This window comes from Protopterus annectens, chromosome 14.part0, assembly GCF_019279795.1.
Source record: "Protopterus annectens isolate FY-2018-M chromosome 14.part0, PAN1.0, whole genome shotgun sequence".
In the NCBI taxonomy this organism is placed as follows: Eukaryota; Metazoa; Chordata; order Ceratodontiformes; family Protopteridae; genus Protopterus; species Protopterus annectens.
The window spans coordinates 1,125,686,159-1,125,701,350 of NC_056748.1; the positions used below are offsets into that span (position 1 = coordinate 1,125,686,159).

Consider the following 15,192-nt stretch of genomic DNA (forward strand, 5'->3'; position numbering starts at 1 on the left):
GCCTGAAGGCTTTTGGATCTCACCCGTCTACATCTTGGTTGTCTCCATCATTTGATGAACTCCTAGATCTAGTTTCTTGAAAAGCATGGGAATCCTCAGATTCAGTTGAACTTGTGCCTAGGAGGCCAAACAAATTTATTACATCCCCATCAGATAAGCCCTATGGATGTGGAGGCAGCCACCAAGAAGGAACTCCATTTTCTGAACAAGGAGTCTTGGACTATGGACAGGTATGGAAAGTGCATTTTTCCTTCAGCTACTTTTTCTCTCAGATCACTGAACTACTTTACTCATTTTACAAGACTGCAGTGGGATTTTGTGAAAGAGCTAGGAGATGCTCTCTGTGTTCAGTAGCTGAAGGGGTTACTGACGAAGTATCCTCTCAGCTCTCTACCTTTAAATTCAGTTGTCAACACCTCCATGAGACTCGTCTCATATGCAGCAGATGGGACGAGTAGAGCAGTGGGTTCTGGAAGTTCCCTAAAAAGACATTCTTGGATGCGCTTATGTGACTTTGCATAATCCTTTGTCTTCCTTTGTAAATGCCCTGCTTGATGGCTCATCCTTATTCGGGTCTAAGGTGTGAACAAGAAGTAAAGACTTCATCTGCCCTAGACGTCTGTTTTTCCATGCCTAGTCGACCTTATCCCAAAGGTCAGAGAGGTAGTGGTAAAATGTGGTTCCGGAAATCTCAGATCTTTTAGGACACCCGTGGTGAAACTTCTCCCAAAGGCAGATGGGGAAGTAATAATGGAAGACGCCAACCTCGCGGCAGAGGGGGTTCGCAGAATTAGGGCATCAGAAAATCTTTCTTTGGTAGGCCGTTTCAACGCTCCTGAATGGAGGCCCTATTGTCCGGCTCTAGAGGCAGTTGGTCACCTATTTTTGTACCCAAAAGCCTGGCAACCAGTGACAAAAGACTAATGGATTCAAAGCATCATATCCAGAGGTTACACCATCCCTTTTTCCCTTCCCATTCTGATAAGAAGGGTTCTGGATGTCCCACCCATTCAAAAGGTATGAGCAACCCTAGAAATTCAAAAGTTGCTAGACAAGAGAGTCATCCAGGAAGTCCCCGCAGACCAGTTAAGATCCAGAACTTGATTCTTTTTAGTTCCAAAAATAAATAAAAACGGGACTGGAGACCTATTCTGGATGTCAGCATTCTGAGCAAATCGGTAAAAAAGACCAAGTTCCAGATGTTAACACTGCAGTCAATACTCCCATTCTTGGGAAAAGACAATTGGATGTGCTGTGTAGATCTTCAGGCTGCGTACTACCACATAAAAATGGGCAGGTGATCCAGGAGACACCTGCGCCAGTCACTACCAATTTAGAGCTCTGCCCTTTGGCCTCACTTAAGCTTCCATGTATGGTAGTAGTAGCGGCTCACTTGAGACGTCTAGGATTCAGTGTTTCCATATTTAGACAACTGGCTCCTAACTGCCATGCCCAGGCATCTTCTGATAAAAACAAGGGACACAACCTTGCAACTCTGCTCCCACCTAGGGATTACAATAAACTACGAAAAATCTGCCTTAGTGCCCTCTCAGCATTTAGAATTCATAGGGGCAGAATTAGACAACACAAATGACAGCCAGGCTTCCATCAGAAAGGATCCAAGTACTAAGACATCAGGTGATGTACCTTTTGAAAAGGAAGAAAGTCCAAGCAAAGATTGTTCAAAAAGCTCTTAGAACCATGGCAACAGTGATAGTTTTGATCCTCCTAGCACATCTGGACATGAAAATTCTTCACTGGCTGCTATCCATTCAGTGGTCGATGCAAGAACTGCCAATTTCTCGCAAAATCATAACAGAAACTTGCAAGAAGGATCTTCTTGGTGGCGCTGCTCCACTCAAGTGACTCTAGGTCGACTATGTGTACTTCCCAACCAGTGACTACAGAGACCACGGACGGACACCTCTCAGGTAGGGTGTGTGTGTGTGTGTGTGTGTGTGTGTGTGTGTGTGTGTGTGTGTGTGGGGGGGCATTATCTGGGAAAGACAGTACTAGGCACCTGGCAAGATCACAAGGCCCATTTGCACATAAGTATCCTAGAGGTAAGAGCAGTGCTTTTAGCATTGCAAGCATTCCAGGACACACTCATTCTGGGAACTATCACAATCCAGACAGAGAGTATGTCCGTTGTATGGTACATAAACAAGGAGGAACCAGATCTAACCCCCTTTGTTAAGAGGACCTAAGAGTATGGCAATGGGCTACCTCCTCCCAATGTTTTCTGGTAGCAATGCACGTCTCGGGGAAATCTAACATGATAGAGGACAAACTCAGCAGAACAATTCTGATGCCTCACGAGTGGTCCCTAAATCAGGAAATGGCGGAAAAGATTTTCCAAAAATGGGACCAGCTTTGCTGCGATCTCTTTGCGACATCCATGAATGCCAAATTCAGCAGCTGCTTTGCCCTTATCCCCCCTCCGGGGGAGTCACCAAGGGATGCACTTGTCCACGATTGGTCCCCAGACCTCCTCTATGCTTTCCCCCTTTCCACTAATTCCCAAAGTCCTCCAGAAAGCCAATTGTTTGGAAAGTTACCCGATACTCATGACTCCATACTGGCCTCGTCAAATCTGGTTCTCCTTCCTATGGGCCTCATCTTCGAGAGGAGCCGTGGATTCTGGACCCAGTTCCAGATGATCTGACTCATCGGTCAGGAACGCTCTATCCATCCCTTCACACCCTCAAACTGACATCTTGGCCTCTCCAACTCCAATGATAGCCAGGGTTCCAAATCTCTCCTCTCAAGTTGAACACATTTTAATCTGTTCTCATAAGGCTTCAACAAGGAAAATATATAAAAGAAAATGGAAAATATTCTCCTGATGGGCAACTGATCATATCGACACCTTATTTGCTTCATCCAGTTTCGTTCTAGATTTCCTAGCAAAACTGTTAAATGATGAAGCTGTTGCAGCTACTATTAGGGTTCAGCTAGCAACGATCTCTAATTTTCAGTTCAGAGACTTGGGCTCCAACATAGTCTCATAAACTGTGCAAAGCCTTTCTTAAGTGGTCTTAACAACATGGTACCCTTATCAGAGACCCTCCACCTCCATGGGACTTAAATTTGATCTTTTCCCCTTGTAGTATTTCCCCTTTTCGAACCAGCAATGTCTTCTGAATTGAAATTTGTGACCTGGAAAACCATTTTCTTGATAGCAATCACCTCTACTAGAAGAGTGTCAGAGTTGCAAGCTTTGTCCATAAAGCCCCCATACTTGCATTTCCATAGAGAAAGGGTGTCTTTACAAACAAAAACCCTTCCTTTTTGCCCACGGTAACTTCAGAGACAAATTTGAACCAAACTATAGAATTACAAGTTTTCTTCCCAAATTATGTAAACAAGGCAGAATACGTGTTACATCAATGGGATGTACATAGACATTTACGTTTTTACTTGCACAGAACGGCAGTATTCCGAAAATTTCATCAGTTATTTGTTTCTTTTTCAGATTCAAAGAAAGGATCTCCTGTCTCTAAGGTTACACTTTCTAAATGACTTTCAGACTAACTTTTATCTGCAAGTCTCAAAATAAAGAACTTACAGAAGAGTTAAAGGCCATTCTACAAGAGCCATTACAACTTCCTCAGCTTTTCTGGCTAAATTACAAACTGATACCATTTGTGCAGCAGCAACATGGGCTAAACCACATACCTTTATCACTCATTACAAAGTTGATTTGGCCTCCAGGAATAGGACCTCTCTTTTGGATCTACGATTTTGAGGAATATTCTCCCTTGAGCCGTCCGAGACTCCATGTGCTAGGGACACAGTCCCAACCTAGTAAGAATGAAGGCGAGATAGGACAACATCACATAAAGAAGTTATGTACTTGCCATAATGTTCCATGTGTGTTGTCCTTCTTCGCCTTCATTCTTACATCCGACCTTCCTTTTTTACTCCTAGGAGAGAGTCTTAGTTCAATTACCACTGACCTTTGTCCTTCATCAGCCTCTAGTTACTACATTGAAATACTCGTACCTTTATAATTAGGGCAAACGAGATCTGGAGAGGGTTCTAGTGCATGCTGAATTAGGAATTTTAACCATGAGCTAGCAGAGAGCCTTGAGCTTGAAAATAAAGGCCGAGATGGATCTGAGAATCGGATCCAAACCCAACGTAGTAAGAATGAAGGCGAAGATGGACAACATACATGGAACGTTATGGTGAGTACATAACTACTTTTTTTTTTTCTTTTTTTAGTGCGAAAAATCATCAGAGTTTGCAAAGGAATTCTGGAATATCTAACTGTGGCAGAGGTTGTGGAGACTATGGAAGACCTAGTAACCTACACTAAAAACTTGGGACCAGGTTAGAGTTTAATTCTGCATCAGTACTCCAGCTTGCTTTATAAATTCGGCATCAATACTCATTTTTGGGAAGTGACCATGTTTATTTTCAGAAACTGGGTGTTTCACTGTTTCTTAAAAAGGACAAATCTAAACAAAGCTTAACTGTCGTATCCCAGCACACTGAGTTCTTCCATGGTATGCCATAATGAAGTTGTTTTTTGGCTTCTTTGTTTTGCTAGTACAGTGAGTAATGTCACTTTTAGAGGTTCCCTTGTTCTATTTTTGTCTGGAGTTCTTTCTGTAGGGTCTATATTAGATGATCAAAACTTTAGGTAATCGAATACTTAAAGGTCGACACCTAAACAGCAAAAGCTGTAAATATTGAATGGCCACTTCCATGAATTCTTTCGTGGGGAAAAAATTTGCTTGGCTATCGGGAATCTGCCCTTTCTCCACTTTAGAGTGATCTCTTAGTTGGTATATTTAGTTGTGGGGGTATGGAGGGAAAAGCCCCCCACTCGATTAAGGTTTGAAATTTTTTTTATTTCGCCAAGCGAATTCTTTCCCTACGAAAGAATTTGCAGAAGTGGCTGTCCAATGTTTACAGCTTTGGTGTCTAGTTTTAGGTATTCGATTACCTAAAGCCTCAGCTGTAATATTATTATAATTAAATTATTTATATTTTTGTAATATTATATTATTGAACCCTTCTGTATGGAATCCGAATGTCCTCGCCTGCATCTGTCGGCTTTCACTGATTTCCAGCTTTCGTTCATTTCCCAAAGGAATGCAGTAGGAGAACTGATATCGAAATTGCCTACAGGTGTGCATGTAGTGTGCAAATGAGAAAGAGTCATGATTATTAAGTAGAGCACTGGCCCATCAAGGTTGGATTTTAGTGTGCTGGCCCCATTGGATGCTGGATTAGTGTCACAGTTCATCCGTTACAAAGATGCAATGACGCAGGTACCGGATAATGGATGGATGGTTTTGTTACTGTCATTAAAGTAATAGTTTGAGCTTTGTTATATGAGTTGCAAGAAGTTGTCTAACGTGAAAACTGTGCTAAAAAGGAATCAGTGGTATTTTCTTATGAAGTATGCTCAAATCTCGAGTGTCTTAGCAGGCAGTATATAAACTGAGGTTCCCTAGTTAAGAGCTCTCTTATTGAACCTTGAGATGGTTGTGCTTTTTCAGTAGTGTTAGGGAATATGGCAAGTTCAAAATCCAAGCCAATTGTAGCAACTCCCCAAAAAAAGAGGAGAGGGGCACACGTTTTGGAGAAACCTGAGTTTGACAGTTTTCAGTCAGAACTTAAGGCATGTCTGTCTATATTTCTTATGAGAGCCACCTTTTGTGCTGTAATATTTTGTTGCAGTAACTCCAAAATGAACTGAATACAGTACAGTGACAGGGCTGTCATCTTGTTCTGGAGTTGTGAGGGATGTTGTTTAAATTGAAGTTAATCAACCACCCTGCCGCTGTGGGATTGTGGGTTGCATGCGTGTACAAACCTACTCTTGCAGCTTTCCAGAGCTCGGGACTCATTGTGATAAGGGATTGGCTAAGCCTCTCCCGTGAGGGGTAGCTTAACCACTGTCATAGGAAGTCAGTTATTCAGTCTTTTAGTAGCATCTGTGGGACTCGCACAGTAGAATCTCTTCAGCAGTCTGCTTTGGTGGATTACAACTACCAGACTCTGATAAGATCAGTTTGGGAACTTCCCTTCCTCTTTATTATATACTTTTGATTTCCTTCTGTTTTATTATAAGGAAAATATGTGTGTGTGTGTGTGTGTGTGTGTATATGTATATATATATATATATATACATATATGTATATATATATATATATATATATACATATACACACACACACACACACACACACACAAAATCGGTTCATAACTTCATAGGTGATTACTAGGCTAATGGCACAATAGCCTTTACAAGTCTAGCCCATAATACCCAGGGTATGACAACATTATATCTTAATTCCCCAGCTATGGGATGGGGTAGTATCAGAGTTCTGGGTCTTTGGGTGTTGGAGCCCTGAGTCATTCAACAGACTGCCTCTGTCCATAAGTACATGGGCAGTACCCCAGGAGTGAATTTAGGGTTCTCATCCATTTATTCAAATTGTTTTTAAAGACAGTGAGGGGCAGGATTCGTTTTACAAAGATAGGAAGTTTGTTCCATAGACGAGGTATCCCTTGGCATGCAAATCTGTCTCTCTAGCAAGTTCTGTTAGAGCCACAAGTAAACTTCAGGTCCATGGAATGCGTAACCCTTGTATAATTTTTCTTGTGACTGTGTAATATTATCAGAGCTGGATCAGAGAATGTCTTGTAAGTCAGGCTTAAGTCCCCTTTCAAACAATATAGGGCCTTTAGTGTGTCTGCATAAGACACGTGTCTTACACTTTGTATTTTTTTTAGTGAGAAAACTCTGGGGCAGCTTCACTTGGTGTAAGTGCTTTGGTAGGTACAAACAGAAGGGTGTATTGTATTCAATTATGGACTTGATGAGGTCTGAGTACAGTGGCGTTATGACTTCCTTTGATCTTGATGCCATGCCTTTACTTATAAGTTGAACCACACCAAAGGATTTCCTCACTACCGTAGCTAGCTGGTGGTCAAAGTTTAGGTTACTATCTGTCTGTGTTCCTAGGTCCCTCACCACCAGGTCTACTTTTAAGGGTGTGCTATCAGTATTTAGTATGTATGTCTGATTTAACAAATGGTGTGATTATGCATTTTTTCGCATTTAGTGTCAGACCGTGGTTTTTGCATCAGTTGTTAGTCATTTTTAGGTGTATTTGTAGGATGCCAACATTGTTTGGGTATCTAATGATTCCTGCTCCCATCTTGGTTGTCTGTGAACTTGGAGAGCCAGAGGCCCCCCAACATTGGTCTTCACTTCAGAGAAGTGTGTACTAAACAGGAGGGGTCCCAACACAGAGTCCTGTGGGACACCACTAGTAACAGCTTTCTTATCAGAAGTGGATTCACCTATCTGGGCAACATGTGTCCTGTCAGTGAGCCAGTTGGCTGTCCATATGACGATGGAGTGGTTTATGCCTAACTCTGTAAGTTTATCTATGATTCCTTAGTGGGGGGGGTTGTGTTGAAAGTTTTGGCCTGGCCTAGATAAATGGCATGTACTGTTTAGTCCTTATCCGTGATTCTGGTGACTTTCTCAAAGAAGTTCACTAAATTGAGCAGGCAAGACCTCCCTTTGACAAAGCCAGATAGGTATGGCCCGGTATTTAAAAAAATTGAAGTGCATAGAGTGCAATGATTACGCTCTGAAATTTGGAAAAAGACATATCGGTTAAATGTTAAAGTGGTAAGTATGAGACTGGACCTTAACAATTGTAAAGCACCCCATGCTTAACTTGTTAAGGTCAGTTGTAGCAATAGTCAAATCTGACAGTAATGACCAGTAAATGATAGTGGCAGTACTGCTGTTGCAAGGGATAACATGCCCCTTCCTCTTTTGAACTTAAAAAGTAGCTAGAATGACAGGATGTGTTCACAGGAAGTGTTTTTTTTTTTACTAAACAATGCAAACTCAAATTCAAATGTTTGTCACTATTTATTGACTTCAGTCCTCTATGATTTGTCAGCCACAGAAATTGTGAGGGAACAGGCCATACAAATGAGACAAAAATCAGGGTATTCTGCAGAAATCTGGACCATTGAGAGCCATGAAAGATGAATGGAAATGTAAGGGAAAGTATTACAGTGCCTTTCTGACAGTGCCACCCCCTCCCTCCCCAAATGCCATCAAAACACTTAGATGTTAAGTTGTCAATCTCGCCTTCATTCTTGCTTGATGGGTTCGGAGCCGATCCTCGGCTCCGACTCTGCACTTTGCTAAGCTTGAGAGTCACTTTTACCAGCTCGAGGCAGCCCCATATCCCATGATGCAAGGCGGTAAGTACCCAGATCTCGTTTGCCGCTTCGCTGATGAGGTCCTCCTTTTGCCAGCTCCTGGTAAGTTTTTAAAATAATACTATTTTGCCCCTTTTTTACCTTAAAACTTTATATTCAATGTTTTTAGTTTAGATCAAGTCCCTTTCTGACTAGAAATTCCCTCACTCCTTTATTCTTTTTAGTCAGGCCTTCTCCCCTCCCATCCCCCCCTTGTTAGGGTGTGTGTGTGTGTGTGTGTGTGTGTGTGTGTGTGTGTGTGTGTGTGTGTGTGTGTGAGAGAGGTTAGTTATCTTATTATTTTTGGGATAACTGGTTCTTGGGACTGTGTTGTGTGTGTTCTTTTACAACCATGTCCAAGGAAAGGGTCTCAGGCTTTAAGAAGTGTGACTCGTGCTGTCAGAAGATGTCTCTGACAGACGGTCACACTTCTTGCTTATACTGCCTGGGACCTCTCCACCTGCAGGACTCCTGTGCAATTTGTCATTCCTTTAGCCAGAGAGTCCTGCAGGAGAGGAGGAACAAATTGATTTTAAGGGGCCTACTTAAACCGGAGGGCTCTCCGGCTAAGTCGGCTCTGAGTAAGACTTCCAAGTCTTCCAAGGCCCAGGCTTCTGTGTCTAAGCCTGCGGCCTCGGTTCCGACTCTTTCAGAGTCGAGATCGGCTCCGGCTGGAGCCGATCCTGGTTTACAAACCTTCGGCACGGTGGCTATTGGTGCCGATAGTGTTCGGATCACATCGGTGTCGGCTCCGATTGGTTCCAACCACCATGTGGCTCAGGCTTCGGTGTCGGCGCCGACCGGCTCCGACACCCTTACCTTTGTCTGTATCGGCTCCGACCGGAGCCGATGCATCGAGACCTTCTGTCGGCTCCGACTGCATCCATGGTTTCGTCGGCTCCGATGGTTCCTTCGAAGAAGAGGTCCAGGTCCCCTTCCTTGGAACCGATACTCTCGGCTCCGGCCTCACCTCTCCTCTCGGAACGGAGCCAATCATCTAGGTCATCCAGGCTTTCTGACCATGATTTAGAGAGGGTGGTCAGTAGATTATTAAAATCACAGGCACTGGCCCAGATGCTACATAGTCCGTCTCAACAGACGACTATTAGTCCACACCCCCTTGCAGTTCCTCCTTCGACTCTACCTCAGAGTTTGGAGCTGGAGTCTTCGGGAAGAGTTTCTGCTATGGCTGAGGGACAGATACTACCCCCTTCTGCTCCCTCAGCCTCTACTCTTATATCCTCTTAGAGACCTTCCTTAGAGGGATTCGGTGGTCGGGCTTCCCTGGTCTCCTCCGAGGGGGTGAGTGGCATCGGACCCTTATCCGACCCCACTCTTCCCCTTGGAGCCTCGGCCTTGGTGAGCTCGGCCCCGACATCTGCCTCGGAGCCTTCCTTTTCAGTGGGCCCTGGAGTTCCTTTTTCTTCGGAACAGGTTCTCTCGGACCTCCCTGGGAGGGGAGCCTTCGAGGTGATGAAGAGTGTGCTGGCCACTGGACTCAGCCAGCAGTCTGTTCCCTTAGCTCCTCCCTCTACGGTGCCTGTCGATATCTCTGCCATCTCTCTTGCTCCCAGACCCAGAGATCCTCCGCCTCAGGTTTCCCCTCGGGGAAGAACCCCCTCTTCCGAGGAATCTCCTGATCAGTCAGGGGATCCTCCGCGCAAGAGGACGTGTAAGAGGAAACACGTAGACTCCCCCGAGTCTATCACTTCAGATACCGACTTAGATGAGTCGGAGGGATCCCCAAGATCCCCCTCTGAGGATGTCTCATTTTCAGACATCCTAGAACTCCTTAAACAGAGGGGAAACTGGCCCTCCAATAATCCCTCTGAGGATGAGTCGGTATACCTGGAGGCGTTTGGATTTCGGCCTTCCACCTCCTGGGTGTCTCTACCTTTTGACCCCCTTATGCAGATTATTGCTCGAAAGGCGTGGGCTGCTCCTGACTCTGTAGAGCCAGTTCCTAGGAGGCCTTCTAAATTTATTACTGCCCCTGCGTACAAGCAATTCCTCACGAAAGGTGTCCCTGCTGATGCCATGGTGGTGGCGGCTGCCACTAAGAAGGAACTTGCAGATCCTTCCGTACCTGTCCATCCTCCTAATAAGGACTCTAGGACCATGGATAGGTATGGTAAGCGGATGTTTTCTTCAGCGACCTTTGCTATGCGCTCGCTGAACTACTTATGTCACTTCATCAGACTCCAAAGGGACATCCTTAAGGAGCTAGGTGAAGTAGTACAGGATCCCACAGCTGCAGGAGCTCAAGAAAAAATTGCTTCGCAGCTAGGAACCCTTAATTCTATTGCTAACTCCTCCATGCAACTGATATCATATGCAGCAGATGGAGCGAGTAGGGCCGCAGGCACAGGTGTGGCTCTTAGACGCCAAGCCTGGATGCGCCTCTTAATTTTGCAGATCCCTTTAAGGCGTCCTTCACAAACTCTCCCTTTGATGGGTCAGCTTTGTTTGGCCCTCAAGTGAAGGAAACATTGACCAGGTGTGAGCAGGACGGCAAGACTCTTTCTGCCGTGGGGTCCGTTTTCCACCCTTCTAGACCTTACCCTAAAGGACAGAAGGGTGGCAAAATGTGGTTCCAAATCCCAAGGAGTCACACGGATACACGTGGTCAGTTTACCCCTAGAGGCAGAGGGGGTAACAATAACAGACGCCGCCCTAGAGGCAGAGGGGTCCACAAAACCAGGGAAGCAGAGAGCCTCTCTCTGACAAGCCCTTTCAGCATCCCTGAGATGTTGCCCGACTGTCCATCCTTGGAGGCAGTCGGGGGAAGACTATCGCTGTACCCAGAAGCCTGGCGTTCCCTCACTTAAGACAGATGGGTACAGTCGATCATATCCGAGGGTTACAAAATTCCTTTCGAGGAAAGTCCCTTTTCTCTCTCATATTCCCTTCCAGATGTACCACCGGTCTAAGGAAATTGCAGAGTTAGAAGTATTCAAACTTCTACAAAAAGAGCCATTCAGCCAGTTACAACAGACCATTCAGAACCCGGAATCTACTCAAGGTTCTTTTGGTCCCCAAAAGACGGGAGACTGGAGACCAATATTGGATATCAGCAGACTCAACAAGTCTGTGAGAAAGACAAGATTCCGAATGGTCACACTTCAATCAATTCTGCCCTTCCTAGAGAAGGATAACTGGATGTGCTCAATAGATCTTCAGGATGCGTACTATCACATAAAAATTCACAGGCGCTCCAGAAGGTTTCTCCGCTTTCGGCTGGGGTCCAGTCACTTCCAATTCAGAGCCCTGCCCTTTGGTCTCACTACAGCCCCCAGAGTGTTCAAATGTATGGCAGTGGTCACGGCTCACCTGAGACGTCAAGGATTCCAGGTGTTTCCGTATCTAGACGACTGGCTCCTTTCAGCCACCACCAGGCATCAATTTCTTCAAGCCAGGGATTACACAATAGATCTTTGCACTCAGTTGGGAATTTCAATCAACTACGAAAAATCCTCCTTATTGCCCTGCCAGTCTATTACTTTCATAGGCGCAAACTTAAACACCGTTCGGATGTCAGCTACCCTCACAGAACAAAGAATTTCAGACATTCAAAGTCACGTGAGGATCATTCTAGCCAGCAAGAAAGTACAGGCCAGAATGGTTCTAAAGGTGTTGGGCCTCATGGCTGCGGCCATTACCCTTCTTCCCTTGGCCCGCTTCTATATGCGCCTGCTTCAGTGGATGTTGTTCACTCGGTGGTCTTACCAACAACTTCCGATGTGTCACCAGATATTTGTGACTCAGATTTGCAAGAATCATCTTTCATGGTGGATTACTTCTCAGATTCACCAAGGCAGACCCTTTGTACCCCCAGCCCCGGTAGCCACTGTCACTATGGACGCCTCCCTGATCGGGTGGGGGGGTCATTATCAGGGCAGGATGGTTCATGGGACGTGGCAACTGTTCGAATACCACCTGCACATAAATGTCCTAGAGATGAGAGCAGTGCTTTTAACGTTGCAAGCCCTCAACGACTTTCTTCCCTTTGGGACAATTGCAGTCCACACAGACAACATGTCTGTAGTATGGTATATCAACAAACAGGTCGGAGCCAAGTCCTACCCCTTGTGTCGAGAAGCGCTCAGACTTTGGCAATGGGCGATCTCCTCTCATCGCTTTCTGGTAGCAACGCATATCCCTGGGAAAACCAACAATTTTTAGCGGACAGATTGAGCAGAGCTATTCTCATGCCTCACGAGTGGTCTCTCAAACAATCTATAGTGGAGAAGATTTTTCTAGAATGGGGCCGCCCATGTTGCGATCTTTTTGCTACTCCCCAAAACAGCAAATGCCCAGACTTCTCTCTCTTCCCACAACCAGGCCATCCCCCCAGAGATGCTCTGACCTAGGATTGGCCCCAGGGACTTCTTTATGCCTTTCCTCCCTTTCCGCTGATTCCACAAGTAATCCAGAAAGCCACCGTTTTGAGAGCCAAAATGATTCTCATTGCTCCTTATTGGCCTCGACAAATTTGGTTTCCGTTCCTCCATCGTCATCTTTTGGTGCAGCCATGGCATCTGGACCCATTACCAGACCTTCTGATTCACCAATCGGGTCAGCTGCACCAATCTATCCCTTCTCTCAACCTCACAGCATGGTTGCTCCACTTCCTTCCTTAGCCAGGCTCCCTATGATCTCTAATCCTGTTAGAGACATCATAGTAGCTTCCCTAAAATCCTCCACTAGGAGGATTTATACTAGCAAATGGAAACGTTTTTCTTGTTGGGCAAAAGCTAAAAATATTGATCCCTTTACTGCTCCGGTACAAGCAGTTTTGGATTTCTTAGCGGAAATCTTTCACGCGGGCTCCTCTTCTTCCACGGTCAAAGTTCAGTTGGCTGCTATCTCTAACTTTCATGTCGGGTACGCAGACCACAACATTATGTCCCACAGGCTTTGTAGAGCCTTCTTAAAAGGAATTTTTCTCCTGAAGCCTCCAATCAGGACTCCTCCTCCTCAATGGGACCTAAATTTAGTGCTGACATCCTTGATTCTTCCTCCCTTTGAGCCAGCTGTTTCATGTTCCCTGAAATTTCTTTCATGGAAAACTTTATTCCTGGTTGCTATTACATCGGCTAGGAGGGTGTCTGAACTTCATGCTCTATCGGTTCGCCCCCCATATTTAGTCTTCCACAAAGACAGAGTATCATTGAGAACTAATCCGACCATTTTGCCTAAGGTCGCCTCAAAGACTAATTTGAATCAGGCTATTGATCTCCCTGTATTTTTCCCAAACTACTCAAACAGATCGGAACAAAAATTACATTATCTTGATGTTCACCGCCAACTTAGATATTATTTGGACAGAACAAAACAATTCAGGAAATCCGATCAGCTCTTTGTTTCTTATGCTGATAACAAGAAAGGCCTTCCTGTCTCAAAAGTGACCTTATCTAGATGGCTTTCTTCTGTCATCTCTGAATTTTATCAGCTCAGGGGAAAACAGCTGTGCTCGAAACCTAAAGCACATTCAACCAGAAGCTTAGCCACTTCCACAGCCTTTCAAGCTAGACTTCCATTAGACACTATTTGTGCAGCAGCCACTTGGGCCACTCCTCATACCTTTGTTTCCCATTACAAATTGGATTTGGCCTCCAGGGACAGAGCCAGTTTTGGCTCTACAGTTCTCAAGAGTCTGTTCCATTGAGCCACCCAGGATATAGGTGCTAGGACGGTCCCATCAAGCAAGAATGAAGGCGAGATTGACAACTTAACATTGAGAAGTTATGTACCTACCATAACGTTCCATGTTAGTTGTCTTCTCTCGCCTTCTTTCTTGCGACCCTCCCTCCTTCCCCCTGGCCTGGACAGACCTTTCTCTCTATATGAAAGCATGCTTCTGAAGACCATACAGTGCTGGTCCTTTTCCTTTTGGAAGTTATTTATGCTAGGTGTTATTGCCTATAGACAACAAACGAGATCTGGGTACTTACCGCCTTGCATCATGGGATATGGGGCTGCCTCGAGCTGGTAAAAGTGACTCTCGAGCTTAGCAAAGTGCCGAGTCGGAGCCGAGGATCGGCTCCGAACCCATCAAGCAAGAAAGAAGGCGAGAGAAGACAACTAACATGGAACGTTATGGTAGGTACATAACTTCTCATTTTTTTCCCCCTTTTTTTTTTTAGCTAGTAGTACATGGAGGAGATAAAGCTGCATGTACTACAAAAAATTAAGATCAGGTCACCAGTCATAACGGTCTTATGTGTTCTCGACATGGATGCCAAGAAATTCACCTTGAGAGCTTCACTCTCCAGGTAAATTTCTTGCAACCATGTCTTGAACACATAATAAACAGGATATACCCAGCACATGTTCATCGTGTTTCACTGCTGCAGTCATTACACTTGGGTTATCCTGCCGTTAGGCAGTCCCGCAGTCAGCCAGAGTTCCAAAGTCTTGGTCCGGCGTCGGTTGCTGTCGCCTCCTCCCTGATGTCAGTGCATCAGGGGTATATAAGAAGCAGCCGACGCCATTTTCTTCAGTCTTTCTTGCCGCGCGGTGCCCAAAGCAAAAGCAGTTCGCAAGTACCGGTTGGCCGACTCCTGAGTTATCAAATTCGATTTTTAGAACCGAAGTCTTCAATAAAGCTAAGTACCCCATTGGGGAAACTTTTTCTTGCCTCAGACCATCTTTCCCTCCCATTCCTTTGGTTTGGCTGCTGTACGTCCTCACCCTGGTGCTGGATGTTAATTTAGGGTAAGCAGTTGTTATCTATATGTAACTGGGTGCGACTATATTCTGACTTGGTATACATTCTACAAAAGATACTTGTATGTTATCACCCTATGTATGGTGAAATGCTACTTAACATGCTGTGTCTGAAACTCTTAGTAGGAATGTTTACTGCTTGTCTCTGTTAGTTATTTGTGCTTACGCACCTGGCTATTTTTTATGTTGTGCCTGCTACGCAAGATAGGACTA

General features: G+C 45.0%; 1 protein-coding gene across 1 annotated transcript in view; it reads left to right on the forward strand.

Annotated features, from left to right (window-relative positions):
- VCL (vinculin) overlaps positions 1 to 15,192 on the forward strand; it is a 1,795,541-nt gene that overhangs the window by 328,248 nt on the left and 1,452,101 nt on the right. The window contains exon 8 of the mRNA XM_044055664.1: positions 4,228 to 4,335. Coding sequence (XP_043911599.1) covers positions 4,228 to 4,335 — 108 coding nt within the window. The remainder of the gene's footprint in view (positions 1 to 4,227; positions 4,336 to 15,192) is intronic.